At 35.9% G+C, this 18,365-nt stretch overlaps 1 protein-coding gene across 2 annotated transcripts in view; it reads left to right on the forward strand.

Moving 5' to 3' along the window:
* The window catches only part of LOC148948193 (uncharacterized), a 64,065-nt gene that overhangs the window by 39,555 nt on the left and 6,145 nt on the right, over positions 1-18,365 (forward strand). For both annotated transcript variants that reach the window (XM_089094191.1, XM_089094192.1), the window contains exons 4-6: positions 1,726-1,889; positions 9,629-9,793; positions 13,981-14,152. In XM_089094191.1, coding sequence (XP_088950317.1) covers positions 1,726-1,889; positions 9,629-9,793; positions 13,981-14,152 — 501 coding nt within the window. The remainder of the gene's footprint in view (positions 1-1,725; positions 1,890-9,628; positions 9,794-13,980; positions 14,153-18,365) is intronic.

The following is an 18,365-nucleotide window of genomic DNA, read 5'->3' on the forward strand; positions in this document are numbered from 1 at the left end:
CAGAATTTGGTCGAACAAAGTTGCTAAACGCTAGATGGCGTTACTAGTTTTTTTTCTTAGACTCCAGTGCCAGTTTCCACTCTCAAAAGTTTCCTATATCCTTTGCTCTGGTTTATGGTTTTTTCTCGTATTCTTCGAAAAGTGAAAAGAATTAAATTGACTTTATAGCGAAAACTGAGAAAACTTTATGACAGTTTCTATATTAATTATAAAAAAATGAATAATCTAGATATGAAATCAACAATTAAATTAGCTCTGATAAAATAAATAGGAAAACATTGCAAGTTCGAAAAAAAGTCCTGTCATCATAAACTGCACATGAAATATAAACTGCGCTTTAACCTTTTGAGGGGTCACCGAAATTTGTTTTCAGTCCAGCGCACACTTGGCAAAATAGCACATGAAAAATATGCAACGGATAAAGTGTTGTGTTTGTACATTGGAAACAAAAGCGTAAAAATCAGATTCATGAGCCTATAAACACCTCTTCTGATCCCCTTCTTATATTTGAAAACAAGTTAAAAAACATTATTTTGGAAAAATTTCCAAAATAAATCTTCAGAGGTTCAATAAAAGTTATGTTTTCTCAAAAAAAGACTTTTCAGGCTCAGGAAGGCGGAAAAAGAGAAAAGTGGCACCGAAATTGGATAGGATCTGAGAATTATTCTTGTTTTTGAAATACATACCTTTTGCTATTTTTAAGAAGTGCTTCATTAAAATTCTAATTATGGAAAATTAGTATTTATGCCTGAAAAAGACGTAGGAATTTAACTACAGGATCTGGTATTTCCAGGGGGGAGTGTACTAATCAAAGTATCAAGAAAAAGGCGAATTATGTTAATTTTTGGGAAAAATTGTAAGCATTTGCAAAATTAACACGGTTAAAGGATGGGGGCTGAGAATGGAAATTAATCTCCCCTCCCCCTAAGATCCTGGCCCTGCATACCAGACTGAGCCATATTCACGGTCTTTAGTGAGCATTCTAAAGAGCTCTAAATCGTAACACCACTCTATCTCCCAACTCCAAACCCACTGGATGTTCTCAGTTTCAACTTGAAATTTTATCTTGTTCTAAATTGTACTACAAAGGTTCATAGCCAGGGAACTATTAATATATTTTTAAAATTTCTACGAAATTTGGTTGTTTTATTAACAGAACCGGAATCAGACTTGCAGACGACATTCCACTTGCAGACGACATGGGTCACCCACATTCCACTACCAAGTGGTGTCGACTGCCACGTGGGTCATACAGTTCAGCCACTCTTGGCACAGTCCCCACAACACTGGACCCACCAACGCCACCTGGTGTAAGGGACTTTTGAAAGTTGGCTCTTTAAGGAGGCCACTCATATATAGACATAAGTTTGTTTGATGGGGATGTATTTCAGGAAACCCTAAGGGTGGAAAACGACAAAACACAGGAGAGTTATACAACAACCGTTGGACATTTATTAAAATAATCATAAAGCCAAAATTTGTTGTTGAGACTGGTTTAAGTGTTTATCCCCTGTGTGTACATTATTTTTCTGTAATCATTTAAAGATCTATCATATTCACTCTAAAATCACATTGAAAACAAAGGGTTTCCTCAATCTAAGGTCAAAGTAACCTAGTTACTACAACCTTAGATCTTTCTCGGAATTTTGTTTTGAGATTATTCCAGTATTTATGTCCATTATACAATATCAATCATATTATGATTAAATTGATTTTTATTTGCAGAAGAATTTGAAGCAATGGATGGCCGCGAGTGTGTAAACTGTGGCTCTATTGAAACGCCTCTTTGGCGTAGGGACGGTACTGGTCATTACTTGTGCAACGCCTGTGGCCTCTACCACCGCATGAACGGAATAAATCGCCCACTGGTGAGGCCGAAAAGAAATCTGGTAAGTGTCTGGAGAATTTACTTTTTTTTATCAGTGCAGACTTGAGATTTTCTTCTTTTTTTGCATATCAAAATGCGGTTACATTCAGCAAAATTTTATTTTCAAACAGTTCGTGGTAACGAACTGTAAGTAAGGAGCGACCCAGCTCAATAGTAACCGAGACTCTAAAAAACGGAATATTGATACCAATAGATAAATCAAAAGGATCAAATTTTTATTCTGAGTTCAAGTATATAAATTTCATCAAATTTAGTCTTACCCGTCAAAAGATACGAGCCTGAGAATATTTGCCTTATTTTCGAAAAAAGGGGGAAACGCCTCCTAAAAGTCATTGAACTTTAATGAAAACCACATCATCAGATTCTGCGTATCAGTAATCCCTACTATAGAAGTTTCAAGCTCCTATCTGCAAAAATGTGGAATTTCGTTGTTTTTTTTGCCAGAAGAAATTTTAAGATAGCCATTTTGTTCAACATGGTCGAAAAATACAATAACTATGTCTTTGAGGATGACTTATCTCCCACAGTCCCCTGGGAAAGGTCTGCAACTTATGAACTTTGCCCAATGTTTACATATAGTATTGGCTACTAGGAAGTATACAGAAGTTTTCAGGGGTGATTTTTTCTGGTAGTTGGGAGGGGGTGGGTCGGGGGTTACGTGGGAGGATCTTTCCATAGAGGAAGTTTTCGTGGGGGAAGGAATATTGCTATGAAGGGGGCAATAGATTTCCCACCAGTATTTAAAAAAACGATTAGAAATTAAATAATAAAAAAAACAATTTTTTCGCCTGGAATTGAAGAGCAACAGCGAATCTTTAGGCAAAGAAAAAGGAATACGTGTATGTACGGGCTTGCCTCCTAGCTAGTGATTTATACGTAGCGCTAAAGTTTTTTTTTGTGCTTACGGCAGAGGCGTTTATTGTAATTAGTGACTTTTGTCAGTGTGAGGCCATTCTTACATTACCTGAACAAAATCGTTACTGAATCATAAAGAACATGGCACTAAATAAGAGGCGAACCCCCTAATATACGTAATAAAAATATACGAATATAGAAGTTCGGTACGTAAGTTAATTCGTAAGTTACGTCAGAACAAAATTTTGAGAAAGCCATTTAGCCAAATATAAGGAAATTAATATGCAAATTTTGTTTTAATTATTCATGTACGGTGAGCCAAAATCAAAGCTGCATTAATTCAAAAACGTTTAGAAATTAAATGAAAAAACAAGTTTTTTTGACTGAAAGTAAGGAGCGATCTTAAAACTTAAAACGAACAGAAATTATTCCGTATATGAAAGGGGCTGTCCCCTCCTCAACCCATCGCTCTTTACGCTAAAGTTTGACTCTTTCTCAGAACTTTATTTTTAAAACAATAAAGAACTTTAGCGTAAAGAGCGAGGCGTTGAGGAGGGAACAGCCCATTTCATGTACGGAATAATTTCTGTTCGTTCTGAGTTTTAATATCGCTCCTTACTTTCTGTTAAAAAAAACATGTTTTTTTTATTTAATCAGTCAAAAGAATGTGTTGGAATCTAATAAGCTTATAGAGCTTACAAAACGAACCAAATTTTATCAATCCTTCTTAATGCAAGATTGACAAACACCATTGTCAACAACATACATATTGATAATGTATTTCGCTTTCAGAAAACAAGGACTGGTTCTCTAGCCTTTTAGGGGGGTAGAGGGGGAGTAGTTCCCCCTCTATTTGTAAGCCCCAATTAGCATTCTGATGTATTGTTCTTATGACAAATGAAAAAACTTTGAAATGTAACTCGTTTCCAGTAAAGCTAAAACCACGTTCCAGCCGCCAGAAAGTTTCAGGGGACAGTAGCCCCATGTCTAATTGTGGTAGACTATGTTGGTTATTTCAAGTTGGTTATTTGTTAGTTCACTTGGTTATTTCTTTTAATATATTTTTGGCTTCAGGTATTCATTCATAGCAACCTCTGTTCGTTTTACTCGTAAGTTTGACTTATTGTAGGACTATTTCTACTCGTTTTAGGTGTTAATACAGCTGTTTACTTTTTTCTGTTAAAACATTTTCTCTTTTTGTAAACTAATGATCTAAGACGGGAGATGTTTCCCTTGTGCTGAGGGCTGTGGGGGGGGGGGGTAATTTCATCCTCAAAGACATAGCTTCAGACCTTTCAACTCCGTTGAACAAAATGGATATCTCAAAATTTTGATTAGATGTGTTTTTGGAATTAATGGGCGCGGGGGAGAAGGGGATATTGTTGCCCTCTAACCACTTTTGACTATTAAAAAAGGTCCTTTTAGTTTCCAATCGAATGAGTCTTTTTTGAAGTTTCTACGACAACAAATGGCCATCTCAAAATTTCTATCAGATGCATTTCGGGAAAATAAGGTTCGGGGAGGTTATCCGCCTTCCGATCACTTTGAATCTTAAAAGAGTAATCAGGGGGAATTCTGATTACCAATCCAATGAGCCCTCTCCAAAGTTTATACGATCACCCTTTCTATATGAACCTTATATGTCCCCAGTGCATGACTTACAACCCTTGCCCTGAGGGCTCTGAGGGGAGGGATGTCATCCTCAAAGGCACAATTTTTGGACTTTTCAACTACGTTGAACAAAATGGCTATCTCAAAATTTTGATTGGATGCGTTTGAGGAAATAGTCGGCATGGGAGGGGATGAGTTGCCATCAAATCACTTTCGACTATTAAAAAGGGCACTAACGCTTTCAATTTCCAATCGAATGAGCCCTTTTCGAAGTTTCTACGACGACTCCTTCTATACAAAGTGCCCTGGCTTAAAACAAATAAAAATAAATAATACATTGTGCCCATATCCCTCTTTACTTAGGCAGCGCTGTTGCAGCCTGTGATAAATAATTTTTAATACTTTTTTTCCTTTTCTTCTACTCTAACTTCAAAATTTGTCGTGTAACATAACATCTTCCGTTCCAAAACATTACAGCAATGAATTTTAAGGAGCTCCAAGCTCAGAGACGGTTTTGCAGAGGGGGGCAGAGGGGGCTTGCCTCGGGTGCAGAAAATTTAGGGGCGCAAATTTTCAAATAGATAGTATACCCGTTATAGTTATTTTGTAAAAAAAATCTATTAAAATAAAGTAGAGGGTGTTATTGGCAGTAAGTATAAGCAAATTGAATGCGAAGTTTTCCTGTTTCCCACATCTTTTCCAATGTAAGTTTTGTTAATCTTAAAATTTTGTTAATGAATGAAACTATTATTAAAATTTGGCCTGAAAATTTTTAGGAGACAGGAGGGTTGGGGGGCTGATCAAGACATTGCCACGGGCACAAGAGGCCAGTACCGCCACTGTCCAAGCCCGGTACTCTAAACGGCATACCGCTTGTTTGGGGAAGTTAATATAATTTTCATAGAATTTACCGGTTTTTGTTGTTCTGAAAAATCCCCCCCCCAAAAAAAAAAATAATCCCAGAAAATAGATTCTTGTATACGTGCGTTAAAACTCTGGCTATATTTTATATGTCAGGTTGTCAAAATTTAAGAGTAATGCCTTGGTTCTGTTGTCATAAAGCCAGGCTCAAATTTTGTCACCTTTGGTACGCAACAAGGAAAAGCAGGAGACGTTAAAGGCGTTATCATATGAACAACCTTTCTTTTTTCTCTTTTGTCTGGTTTAGTCTCATCTTCTTATCTGTTTTCGTTGCGACCTTAGAACTCCAAAACAGAAACAGCCCATAAAACTCCCGTCACATAGAAGGCTTATCTACGCAATTGAACGTATTTTTATGATGCATAAATATTAAAGTTGAATTGGTGAAATGAGTTATCTAAGGGAATTACGATAAAATGGCATGCGCCATCATGTTAATTCATTTTAATCAAGTGTAATTTCTATTCCGTCCGATATAGTTTTGGACAAATTTCTCAGGTTAAAAAGGAAGGCAATAAAAAGTATTTTTAGTCTCGGACTAAAATCAACATTTCAATCTTTGAGTTGAATAAGTTTGTTTATAAAGGCATCATCTACGCTTATGAGTTTTTTGTAGGTAGCTTTAAACTTAATTACTTTAAATTGTTTTTAGAATCATCATAAAAAGCCGATTTCTTTTGACGTATATATTGTTATTATCAAACTCCAATGTTATATATTATATATGCTATCAAAACTCCTTTTGTAGAGTTTTTGTCACTATTAGAACAAGCCATTCCTTATTTACAGTTTATTACCACAAACTATGTGACTATTTTTACCCGTTTTATGTTTGACATCGCTGCTTACTTTTCTTCTGAAGTATATTTTGGAAAACACGTTTTTCTAAATCAATTATCTAGAAGAGTTTTTTTTATTGAAAAAAGGGAGCTCTGCCTAGGTATTTTACTTCTTTTTTCTGACTGTTATATTAAGAAAAACGTGATTCCGCCTAAGAATCTAAATTGGTACATGTGCATTTTATGGTACACACCGCTATATACTGTACAAGGAACTACTAATGGAAACCCGTCAAACGGGTATTTGCAAGAGAAAAATGAATGGCAAAGCGTGACTTAAAATTGCGTTTACAATATGATTTAAAACTGTTGTTTTTTGGGGGTTTAGGGGGAGGAAAGGTACCTAGATTAGGTTACCTATTTAATATATGCTAGTCTATACCCCCCACCCCCACCCCTAATGTGCAAATATATAGCCCAAATTTATTTCTAAACTGTTATATATTCATCCTATTTTATTTTATTTCATTAGCATTAACCAAACTTGACTTCTTTCGCGTGTACCATAAAATTCATAAGTACCTCTAACATTCTACTAAATAATTTTCTTTCTTGTATTGGGGGGGGGAGGGTGTTAGATCTATATTGAAGGGTCCGTGTTGGGATAAAGCTTTGAAATTTACGGTTTCTGATAAGACACCATGGATCAGAAACTGTTTTTCTAGTTCTAATTGCATTCAAGGGTGGATCCAGGACTTTTTAGGGGGTGGGGCAAAATAGGTTGATCCGATAGACTTGTGTTATGTGCAAGTTTAATTAACGCAAATTGCGTTAATTAAGTAAATTACACTACTTTAAACTACGTTGGGGGGCGCCCCTCCCCCTGGATCCACCACTGATTGCATTCAGTTGTATCTCTGTCATATTTGATAATTACCCTTTGGAATGGTTTTGGTAATTGAAATAAGCATTTAATGGCAGGAACTATAGCCTAATCAACGTAACTATCTTTGGTTTAATGGTTACCTATCCATTCACCAACCCAGAATCATGTATTTTTATACTTTTTATTAGAGAGCAGGACTATATCCATTTCAGGTTACGGGGTTTAACCCCCCCCCCCCCCCTGAAATTTTTGTTCGATCAGTAAAAACGTAAAAAAATTGCATATAAACAAGTTTTTTATGTGTTTTTCAAATTTTGTTCCATGTATCCCCCCCCCCTCCGAACAAAACCCTTGATACGACCTTGTTGTAGAGTGATTTAAATTTTCTTGGAAGTATTCCATTTTTATCTGATATATTTTTCAACTTATTTCTCAATCAAAAAGAAACAATTTTCGAAAATAATTATGTTCGGTAATTTAATGAAGCTACTTCTCAGCTACCGCATGGTAGCAAAATCTCGCCTTACAATGAAACATTAAAACCGCAGAAAGGTAGAAAAATCACATACAAAAGTAAACCGAACACAAGAAAATTAAACGTTAAAAAGGCTATTTATAAAGGCATATACGCATATAAACTGAAGTGTTTTGTGTGCCATCGCTTTTTGCGTGCACTCAAAAATAAGCTGTACTAACCAAGCTATTAAATAAAAAAAACAAGTTTTTTTAACTGAAAGTAAGGAACGACGTTAACACTTAAAGAAATTATTCCGTATATGAAAGGGCCCTCCTCAACGCCTCGCTCTTTACGCTAAAGTTTTTTATTGTTTAAAAAAATAGAATTGTGAGAAAGTAAAACTTTAACGTAAAGAGCGAGGCGTTGAGGAGGGGACAGCCCCTTTCATATACGAAATGATTTCTGTTCGTTACGTCGTCCCTTACTTTCAGTTAAAAAAATTGTTTTTTTTTATTTAATTTTTGAAGGTTTTTGAATTAATGCAGGTTTTGATTTTGCCTCACCGTACATAAATAATTAAAACAAAATTTACATATTAATTTTAGTTTTATTTGGTTAAATGGCTTTCTCGAAACTTGTTTAATTTTATTTATTTTATTAGTAATATATATACATAACTTACGAATTAACTTACGTAACGAACTTCTATAATCATAGATTTTTAATATGTATATTAGGGGGTTCGCCCCCTAGTCAATACTATGCTGTTTAAGCTAAATTTCGAATTTTGTTCCAATTCTATAAAAATGACCTCTTAATCACAAAGGCCGTTAATTAGAATAAATAGCTCTTATGAAAGTACTAAAAAATCTTTGGCTTAAAGAGCGAGGTATTGACTAGGGGGTGAACCCAATCATATACGTTATAATTTCTATTAGTTTTAAGTTTTGATGTTGCTCCTTACTTTCAGCTAAAAAACTTGTTTTTTTATTTAATTTCTGATCTTTTTTTAAATAATGCTGGGAAATCCGGTGCCCCCTTTATAACAAAGTCCCTTTCTCCATGAAAACTTCCTTCGTGGAAAGATCCTCCCACATAACCCCGACCCACCCACCCCCCACTACCAGAAAAAATCCCCCCTGAAAATATCTGTATATTTCTCAGTTTAAAATACTATGAGTAAGTATTTGGTAAAATTCATAACTATCAGTCCCTTCCCCCGAGACTATGGGGGATTAAGTCATCCTAAAAGATATAGTTCTCATATTTTCGACTATGCTGAAGAAAATGGCTATCTCAAAATTTCGATCTGATGACTTTGGGAAAAAATTAGCGTTGGAGGGGGCCTAGTTGCCCTCCATTTTTTTGGTCACTTAAAAAGGGCACTAGAATTTTTAATTTCCGTTCGAATGATCCCTCTCACGATATTCTAGGGCCACTGGGTCGATACGATCACCCCTGGGAAAAAAAACAAAACAAATAAACACGCATCCGTGATCTTTCTTCTGGCAAAAAATGCAAAATTCCACATTTTTGTAGATAGGAGTTTGAAACCTCTACAGTAGGGTTCTCTGATACGCTGATTATGATGGTGTGATTTTCATTAAGGTTCTATAACTTTTAGGAGGTCTTTTCCCTTTTTTCAAAAATCAGCCAAATTTTCTCAGACGCGTAACTTTTGATGGGGAAACTTGATGAAACTTATATATTTGAAATCAGCATTAAAATCGAATTCTTTTGATGTATCTATTGGTATCAAAATCCCGTTTTCTAGAGTTTCGGTTACCATTGAGCCGGGTGGCTCCTTACTTACAGTTCGTTACCACGAACTGTTTGATAAACATGAAAGGTTAGGCAGGATAATCCTGGGACAATGAATATGAACATAAGATACGAAAAGAAAAATATAAAGAAGTGCAAATATTGAGTCGTGACTACAAGCGAGGAAAAGTTTAAGCTGCTAATAACAAGGGAAGGGAGGCAGAGGTAGGCACATTTTAAAAGTAGACGCCTTGTATTTCTCAAGGAAGGTTTAAAAAAAGAACTTCCAGCTAGACATTGATAAGGTAGAGCTAGAACTGACATAAATACTCCCATATACTGTCAAAACAATAACTTAATATAAATAACTTCCAAATTGGAAACTTTGCTGTCAATTTGAAGATTTAACACTGAGAATAAACGTGCTTTCAAAATTTCGGCGGCCACTTTCTATTTTGCTCTTATTTCAGAACAATCCTCGGAAGCCTCCTTTAACTTGTACAAACTGTGGAACGGCAAATACTACTCTTTGGAGAAGAAGTAGCACAGGAGAGCCTCTGTGCAATGCATGTGGATTGTACTTCAAACTTCACGGGGTACCGAGACCACAAGCCATGAAAAAAGACACAATACAGGTACTTGGTTTTTTAGTTTGTATCTTAAAAGCTATTTTGTTTGTCGAAACTGTAAACTGTTTGTGTTTAGTATAAATATTTAGTGGCAGAAAAAGAAATTGTTGGATGACAGGCATGAACAAAAAACGCACCACACATTCTTGTATGGTTCTGAGAAAAATTCATTTGCACCCTTCCCCAAAAGACAAATTAACAAGTCCCTTAACCCCTCTCTCCTAAAACAAAAACTTTTAAAAGGTTCAGGTTAATACGTCAACCATAAACCCAACATTAACATTCGTTTTAATGGTCTGAACCAACTTGACTTTAATTTTCAAAGTATTCATCAGAAATATTGGTTTCAGCTACCCCTTTTGTAACGTCACGTCATTATCTAGACGTTACAGATAACCACCAATAATAGAAAGCAAAATATGGCAGTCTTGTCCCAAATATATGAAAATTTTGACAGGTTTTAACAGTAATTGACCCTTGCTTCGGCAGTCTAATTTTCCTGTCGCCCGATAGAAAAAAAAGTCTTCTGGGTGAATGCTCGGACTTTATTAAGACTTTATTTTTACTGAATTAAGTAAAAAAAAATAGGTTTTTATAACTGAAAGTAGTAAGGAGCAATATTAAAAATCAAAAATAAAAAAATTAAATTAGCTGGTACCCGCGTGAGAAGTCAAGTTTGGTCAATCCTAATGAAATAACACAAAATATGGTGAAAATATAATAGTTTATAAAAAATTTGGGCTGTATATTTGCACATAAGGGGGGTTGGAGTGAAGCATAGCATTTGTTAAATACGTAACCGGTAGTCCTTTAGTATACTGGAGATGCGTTGAAAACTGGAGACGCCTTGAAAAACCCGTTTTTACGGGATGATACAAGACACCGCTGTATAGAAATACAATGTATAGCGTGGTTTTAATTTCTTATACGTTTTTTTTTTGGGGGGGGGGAGGTACCTAGGTCAGGTTAGGACATGTATTTAATATATGTTATGCTTTGCCCCCCCCCCCCGAATGTGCAAATATATAGCCCAAATTTGTTTCTAAACTATTATATAGTCATCCTATTTTATTTTATTTCATTAGGATTAACCAAACTAGCAGTATATAAAAGAGTAGGTATACTAAAGGAATACCACGTAACCTAACCTAGGTAGCTTTTCCCCCCTAAACCCAAAAAACAATAGTTTAAATATTGTGAACGCAATAACAAACCACGGTTAGCGATACAATTCTCTATTGACAGATATCCGTTTGACTATTTTCCTTTAGCATCTTCCCTATACAATATAATGCGTGGGTACCAGCTAATTGAAAAGTACCCGAAATAATATAGTCTTCAAAGAAAACTTCAGGAAAATATTCTCCTAATTTTCAGCTGAAAATGGCAATTACATATTTTACCCCGTGTGGTAGGGGAAATAATTTATTTATTCTAAGCTCAATTCTTCTGGCCAGGAAAATATTGTTTCCCATTTTTTGTTCAAAATGGAATGGAATTGAATATTCAGCCAGAGAAAGATGTACGGTATTTTCCAGCCATTGACAAGCAATTCGGCTACCGAAGTGAAATTTTACTCTTTTTAGACCTTGCATGGAAAAAAATCAATTGATGAAGAAACAAACTTTTACCTTAAACATTCAATAATTAAGGCCCCTTGATGTCATTATTGCTCATTCTAGGTAAAAAAAAGGACTTGTTTTCCTTTAAAAATAAATTTGTTAATTCCTATAAATTAGTAATAATATTTGATATTTGCTATTGTTAGCAGTTTTGGCTATCTACCTTCCTAGAAGGTTAGTTGATATAACTGTCTGTTTCCAAACTATAACTGTCTGTTTCATAACTATCCAAACTATTATTAAATTTGTGTTGAAGTTCAAAAGGCAAAAAGATGCCAAGTGACTTTCTTTTTTAAAGAGATGAAGAATACTGCCAAACTGTTGTCAAATTTCTTGGACTCGGAGTAAATAGAAAACCATGTCTTATCTTCTGTGAGCTGTATCTGCTTGCTTTCAGTTAATTTACAATTTAGAAATACCTATTCGCAATTTGAAAAGAAGCTTTCCAGAAATCACGACTTCGGAGTTCTTCTGTCTCTACAGGGCGTGAATTTGGATTTTGGCACTGTCTTTTTTCTTGTTTTGAAATTTTAACATAAGTGTCCACAGAATGTAATAATTTTCTGCCTAACTTTCATCATTATTCTTGATGATAACTTGCACATATCAAATAACCTTAGAAACCGGTCTTTCAACGTGTGTCTACAGAAACGTCAACGTATCAGGGAATATGTGATCTGTGGATACTGAATGGATTCCGGAATGGATTACTGAATAGATTCCGGCGGGATACTAGCATGGATTCCGGCCAAACCGACTAGGCGCTGATCTTGTATTTACTCTTAGAATGCTGCTAGAAGAAGCGAATGAATGGTGCAATAAGCTTTACTTGGTCTTTATAGACTTCGAGAAAGCTTTCGACTCGGTTCATTTCCAAACGCTTTGGAATGTTCTCCAATACTACCGTATTCCTGATAAGCTCATTCGAACTATTGAAGCCTTCTAGAAAGACACAGAATGCTGCGTGAAGACAAGTGACGTGAGTACCCGGTACTTTCGTATTATTACAGGGGTGAAACAAGGCTGTGTGCTATCACCACTGCTATTTATTCTTATCATTATTTATATTCTCCGGACCTGCGATGGACATGGGATCCAGTTGGATAATAAGAGATTCGGAGATGTTGATTTCGCTGACGATGTTAGCCTCCTAGAATCCTGCAAAAAAAGCTCCAGCATTACCTTAACCAAGTCAGGGATGCTACCGAACCTTTTGGGCTTAAGATAAGTACAAACAAAACAAAAAGTATGGTGAACACTGGATCTCCACTCAACCTACGATGCAATAACCAGACGATAGAACAAGTCGTAAAGTTCAAAAACTTAGTAAGTACCATCCACAATTCAGGATCGTGTCAGCGAGAAGTCAAGCTAAGAATCGGCCAGTCTAACACATCTTTCGGGATACTGTCTAAAATTTGGCGCAGCTAGAAGCACTCTCTCCGACTCAAACTGAGGCTGTTCAACAGCAACGTCCTCTCAACGCCTTGCTATCGTTCTGAAACTTGGCACATAGATCAAATACTTTAAAAGAAACTTCTCGCCTTCGAAAACATTTGAATAAGGCGTATTCTAAATATCCACTGGTCCCAGATAGTGACAAACGCTACTATACAACAGAAGACTTCTCAGCCACTGGTAACCAAAGTGATAAAATAAAGGAAGTGGAGATACCTTGGTCATGTGATCCGCATATCCGAAACTTGACTACCGAAGGTCGTCCTTCAGTGGCAGTCATGTGGTACCAGAAGAAGAGGACACCCCAAAATACCCTATGACGCAGCTACTGGGCTGACCTCACAAACCTCAATGCCTCAATCCAACCTAAATGGGAAGATGTCTGGGCAGCCATTCAATGAGAGATAACTGGCGACTATTCTTTGATGCCCTAAGTGCCTCTGGAGGCACAGGAGGATCTAAGGTCTAAGGTAAGGATACTGAATCTACTTTCTGCTGAACGCCAATAAAGTTCTTCCTCTTCAAGGTGCAACAAAAGAGATTTTGACGTGTCAGTAGAAACACAATCTGTGCCTTAAACGCTGATCTTGTGGAGTCGTAACGTCTTAGCGCTAACTATTTGGAGCAAGAGTAAGCTGTAGTTAGGCTTAAAATTTATTAAAAACAAAAATTTATTTCACAATTGAAATTGTTCACGTTTCCGGGGTTGTGTTTCCAACCGTAATCAAATTTTTGTTTTTTTTTCAGAAATAAAGTTTTTGAAATTCCTGCTAAAATAGGACTGTTCAGGAATTTGCATAATATATCTTACCCATCGTGCAAAAAAAATTCTATTTTTAGCCAATATATTTCATTTTTGCTTCATCGTTTCATGCATTTAAAAAGGATATATGTGTATAAATTCAATTTACCTCTTAAAAGCCAATATTGTTTTCGTGTGTCCGCCTTACAACATAATCAAAACTAGGGTGCAGACTTCCAAATTCCTCCATCGTTGGTTCCTCTTATACTTGTAATATTTCATTATTTGATTAGTCGATAGACAGTGTCGCTAAAAATCCAAGATGCCTTCATTTTATAGAGGAGACTTTATTTCATTGTATAATTTTTCAGACACGAAAAAGGAAGCCTAAATCACCCTCGAAAGCCGAGAAGAAGCCCAAAGCTCCAAGAATCAATATACAACAAGAACTATTTTTTGACCACCGACAAATATCCTCCATATCAAATGAAACAGCGTCATTGAGTGCTCACGAAGATAAAATTCCTGGAATACTCCATCGTGGTACGTTATATTCAAGCATTTTTATTTTATAAAAACAAGTCATGAATGTGAAGGAACGATAGAAAATAAGGGAGTATATTCTTGGGATTAGCCATTTAGCTATTAAAAGAGAGACAGCCTCCTGTAAGCCTCCAGGGAGTCTTCCAGTAAGCCTCATCCAATTTTTTCAGGCTTACGTAAAACCGACAAACCTGAAAGTACGCCTCACATAGCAAATAATTCTGACAAAGCTCAGTTAAAAGTACGAGATATGACTGGAAAGTTTTAAGAGTTGACTTATGATTTAAAATGGCAGCAATTACAGGCTATTTAAATTGATTTCTCTAGTTATATACTAAATGAACACACTGATTCAAATGGTGTCACGACATGTAAAAGCTTTCCTGAACATTGTTTACCCCAGGGTGCAAAGAACTCTCGGCTCATTTGCTTGGATGTCGTCAATTGAGTCAAACCTGTCCCCTTTCAGTGACGGTTTCAATTTACGAAAAAATAGCTAAGAGTTGGCGAATATGAGCTGAGGAAGCACAAGAATGTTTAATTTGGCCAGAATTCCTCAAATGAGAACACACAGTGCACATGTTCGCTGTCAGTGTGGAAAACCTGTTATTCTCAATCTGTAGGGAAGGCCTTTTCCCCGACACGTAAAATCTAGAGGCTCGACGAGTATTCCGGTGTTCATCGTATATCCACAAGGGACAAGGTTATGATGCTAGATACCCATAAAAAAACCCTGAACATTGTCTTCCCACCCGACAAAATCTGTCGCGCTTTCTATAGTCTTGATGAATCGGCTCGCTTCCGCTGAGAAAATCGGGCCTTTGACTCTGCGTCATACCTTAAAATCCATTATCCATCACTTGGTGATAGCCTATTCAATAATTCTGGATATATTTTGACTTGATCAAAAAGTTCAATAGGCACTTTAATCTGAGCCTCTGACAACAATTTCGGATAGAATTTAGAGGATACTCGACGCGTGTTCAAACCATTTGTTAAAATTTCTAAACTGCAAATCCTCTACTATAAATCCAGTTTTAGGTCTTCAGCCACCTCCCTGGTTTTAGATCTACGGTTTGACTATACTACATCAAGAAATTTTACAATGTTTTCGTTTTTTTGTGCGGAAAGATGGCCAGACCGCTGGTCATCTTCGACTGACTCTTGACTATCTTTCAATCCGTTAAACTGGGTAAGTACGTTTGAAAGGGTTATTCATTTTCTCGAACAGCTTTTTTTAAAGAGTTCTTTTTTTTAATCTATCTTACCTCTTACTCGACGTTCCATAGCTTTCCGCTTTTATAATTCCTCACATACATAATTTTTTCTCTCCTAGTACAGTTTATCTACCTTTTTCCTAAAAACTCTTTTTTCATTCATACGATACTCCATCCATTAATTTACCATACAACAATTTCAAAATTCTCATTCTAGCTACCCACGACGGCAAGGGGCTGCTTCCATTCATTATGCCTATAACATAAAATATTAAAATACAAATTTACAGTGCATATACGTTTTTGTACTTTAAAATACATTCACTTTTCTTATAACACTTTAAAACACTTTTCACTATATTTACATAAATAAAAATTTTTTTAAAATATAACACCATTTTTTTCTAATACATCACATTTCAACACACTCTACTCTCGCTGGGCCTTGCGTTGTTTGGTAGCTACAACAATCCTAAAAAAAAAATTCCCAAAAATCAAATATTTCACAATCCAGGTGAATCGTATCCCCCTCAACATATAAAATAAATTCCACTAGTTTAACTAAATTCCAAAAAGTAATTAAAAAAAAATGACCAAATCTAAAATCTAAAAATTTATAAAATTCTATAAAGATTTCTTAAGTCCCCTAAATATTTATCACGGTTTGAAACAAAATATCACCCGAGCATGATGTACCAGTTTTCCATCCATTTTACTCAACTGATAGTCCGCCAAGCTACGCGTACTCACCTGCACTCGGACAGAGTGCTGCGCTGTATTGGAAAATTACATATCTGTACTTGTTCCAAAATATATAGAGAACACACCAAGTCATCGCTTCCAGGCAAGGGGCAACATATCAACCTTTCCTGAGGTGCAGGGGTGCCATCATTTTTGAAATTTTCCTATTACATCCTATTTGTATAAAAAAAAGAAACAGCTTAATAGTCTCTTAGTGTTGCACGTAAACATTCATTGAGTCTAAAAGTTATTCTATTTTTTGGCCCTACTTGTTCTCATAAAAATAGGATTACTACTATTAGGATTGAATATTTTTTTATTCCTGGTAAGACGAAACAGCATCAAAGTGAGGGGTAGAAACACAGGAGCATGCTAACTCCTTCTGGAAATCTTCCTCACTCCTTGCAAATCAGGAGAGAGCCATCCTCTTTTGTATTCAGTTTCCATCACCATCCCGAATAGCTCTTCACCCCCATTATCCCCCTCTTCTATGTTTGCGAAGTCAAAAATACAAAACATTTTACAAATTGTACCTCATCGTTGATGATGATTCTGATAATAAGATTACGACACAACTGTCCCTGAGCAAAAATAATAAATGTGACTTTCACAATTTGTGTTTGAATTCCACGAAAGATGGTAACCAAGTACCATTTGAGAAATAATGTATTTACTGTGTTCCGTATTCAGACAGTCGTATTAAAACTAAATCTCAAAATGGTTATCAACAACCTGAAAAAACAGTCAATTTCTACTTTGGTGGGATTTTGAAATTAGTTTATAACTTTTGCTAGGAATTTGTGTAGATAGGAGATTTTTTTTAAATGGTGGTTATCCTCGCATCTTCCATATTAAAGATATTCTGAAGCTTTTAAAAAACTGGGAATGTATGCAAACTAACCTCTTTAACGACCTAGGTAGACCTAGCGTAGTAGTAAACCTATATTATCCTACGTCAGTCGAGTGAAAAAAAGGCAAAGAATATAGGGTTTGGTTTTGCAATCGCTACCGGCCGTGCTTACCTTCGGCCAGGAAGTGCGATGGGGGTTTGAGGGTAGCCATCCTGTGCTTTCACACACCCTTTCTGTTTAACTTCCCCAGATTTCTCCAGGTACCCATTTAAAGGTGGGTTGACTCTGGCTGGGCCAAAAGAGCCACACCACTGGCCCCCGCTTCAAGCCAAATAACCAGTGACACCAGGAATCGAACCCCCTATTTTCACTGACACAGTATCCATGATAGTCTATATAATCAGCCGCCTATCTCTGTAAAGTCGGTGTAGACAAATTTAAAAAAAAATTAAATCTAGCTTGTTGCACTGATCAACTAAGAAATAGGTCATTAGCATAAATATAATTGAGCATCATCTCCATTGGGGACGTATTATTTTGTCAGAATATTGCCTTGTATTAAGTTGAGTGAGTTTTTGAGAAAAGGTTTGCGGGGAAGGGGATTTAATAAAAAAAAACTTTAAAAACAAATCAAAAATTTGTTTATATTCACTTTTTATTATGTTATTACGAGCCGGACAAACATTTCAGGGATGGTCCAAATTGTTCTTTTTATGTAACTTAGCGTCTTAAAAATAACGTCTTAAAAACATTTGAAAATATCGACGTATTAAAGCCTTAAAAATAACCACAGTCTTATCTTGCTTATCTTTAATTAGCCTACTATTAAAACCATCTTTTTTGACTAGAAGCGTATTCTCAAGTGCCTTTTATGACTAAAATGCCCGTTTTAACAGCTCTTGTTCTGTCAATTATAATCATGAATGTATGCCAAGTCCAAACTCAGAACTCCAGCTCCAAAAGCTTACCTTTAGCTTTAGCATAAATTATAATTGTATTAAGTTGAGTAAGTAAAATCATTCATTTATTCAAGCAATGGAGGGAAGGAGTGGGAGAAAATGAAATCAAATTTTAATTCTAAAGGATTAAGTCAAATGCATTAAGTTTCTCAACATATTCAACGATTTCTACGCGGAAAAGTACCTTGGCAGATGGGCATAAGATATTTGAAACACTATACCGATTTTAATACTTTTTTCCGCTTTGCTTTCAATCAAATTTATAATTTTTTGTCGAAAAGAAAGCTTCAGAGATTGTAATCATGCACAAGAAAATATCCAGGGGGATACCCAGTCCCATTTCTTATTCTTTTTGTACCTCCCCCCCCCTGCAAACATGTCAGATGTTCAGTAAATGTATACAAAATTTTATAACTGACAAAGGGAAAGGTGAACACACTACTCA

This window comes from Artemia sp. Qi Xiang Cuo, chromosome 9 (genome assembly GCF_049724085.1).
Source record: "Artemia sp. Qi Xiang Cuo chromosome 9, ASM4972408v1, whole genome shotgun sequence".
NCBI lineage: Eukaryota > Metazoa > Arthropoda > Branchiopoda > Anostraca > Artemiidae > Artemia > Artemia sp. Qi Xiang Cuo.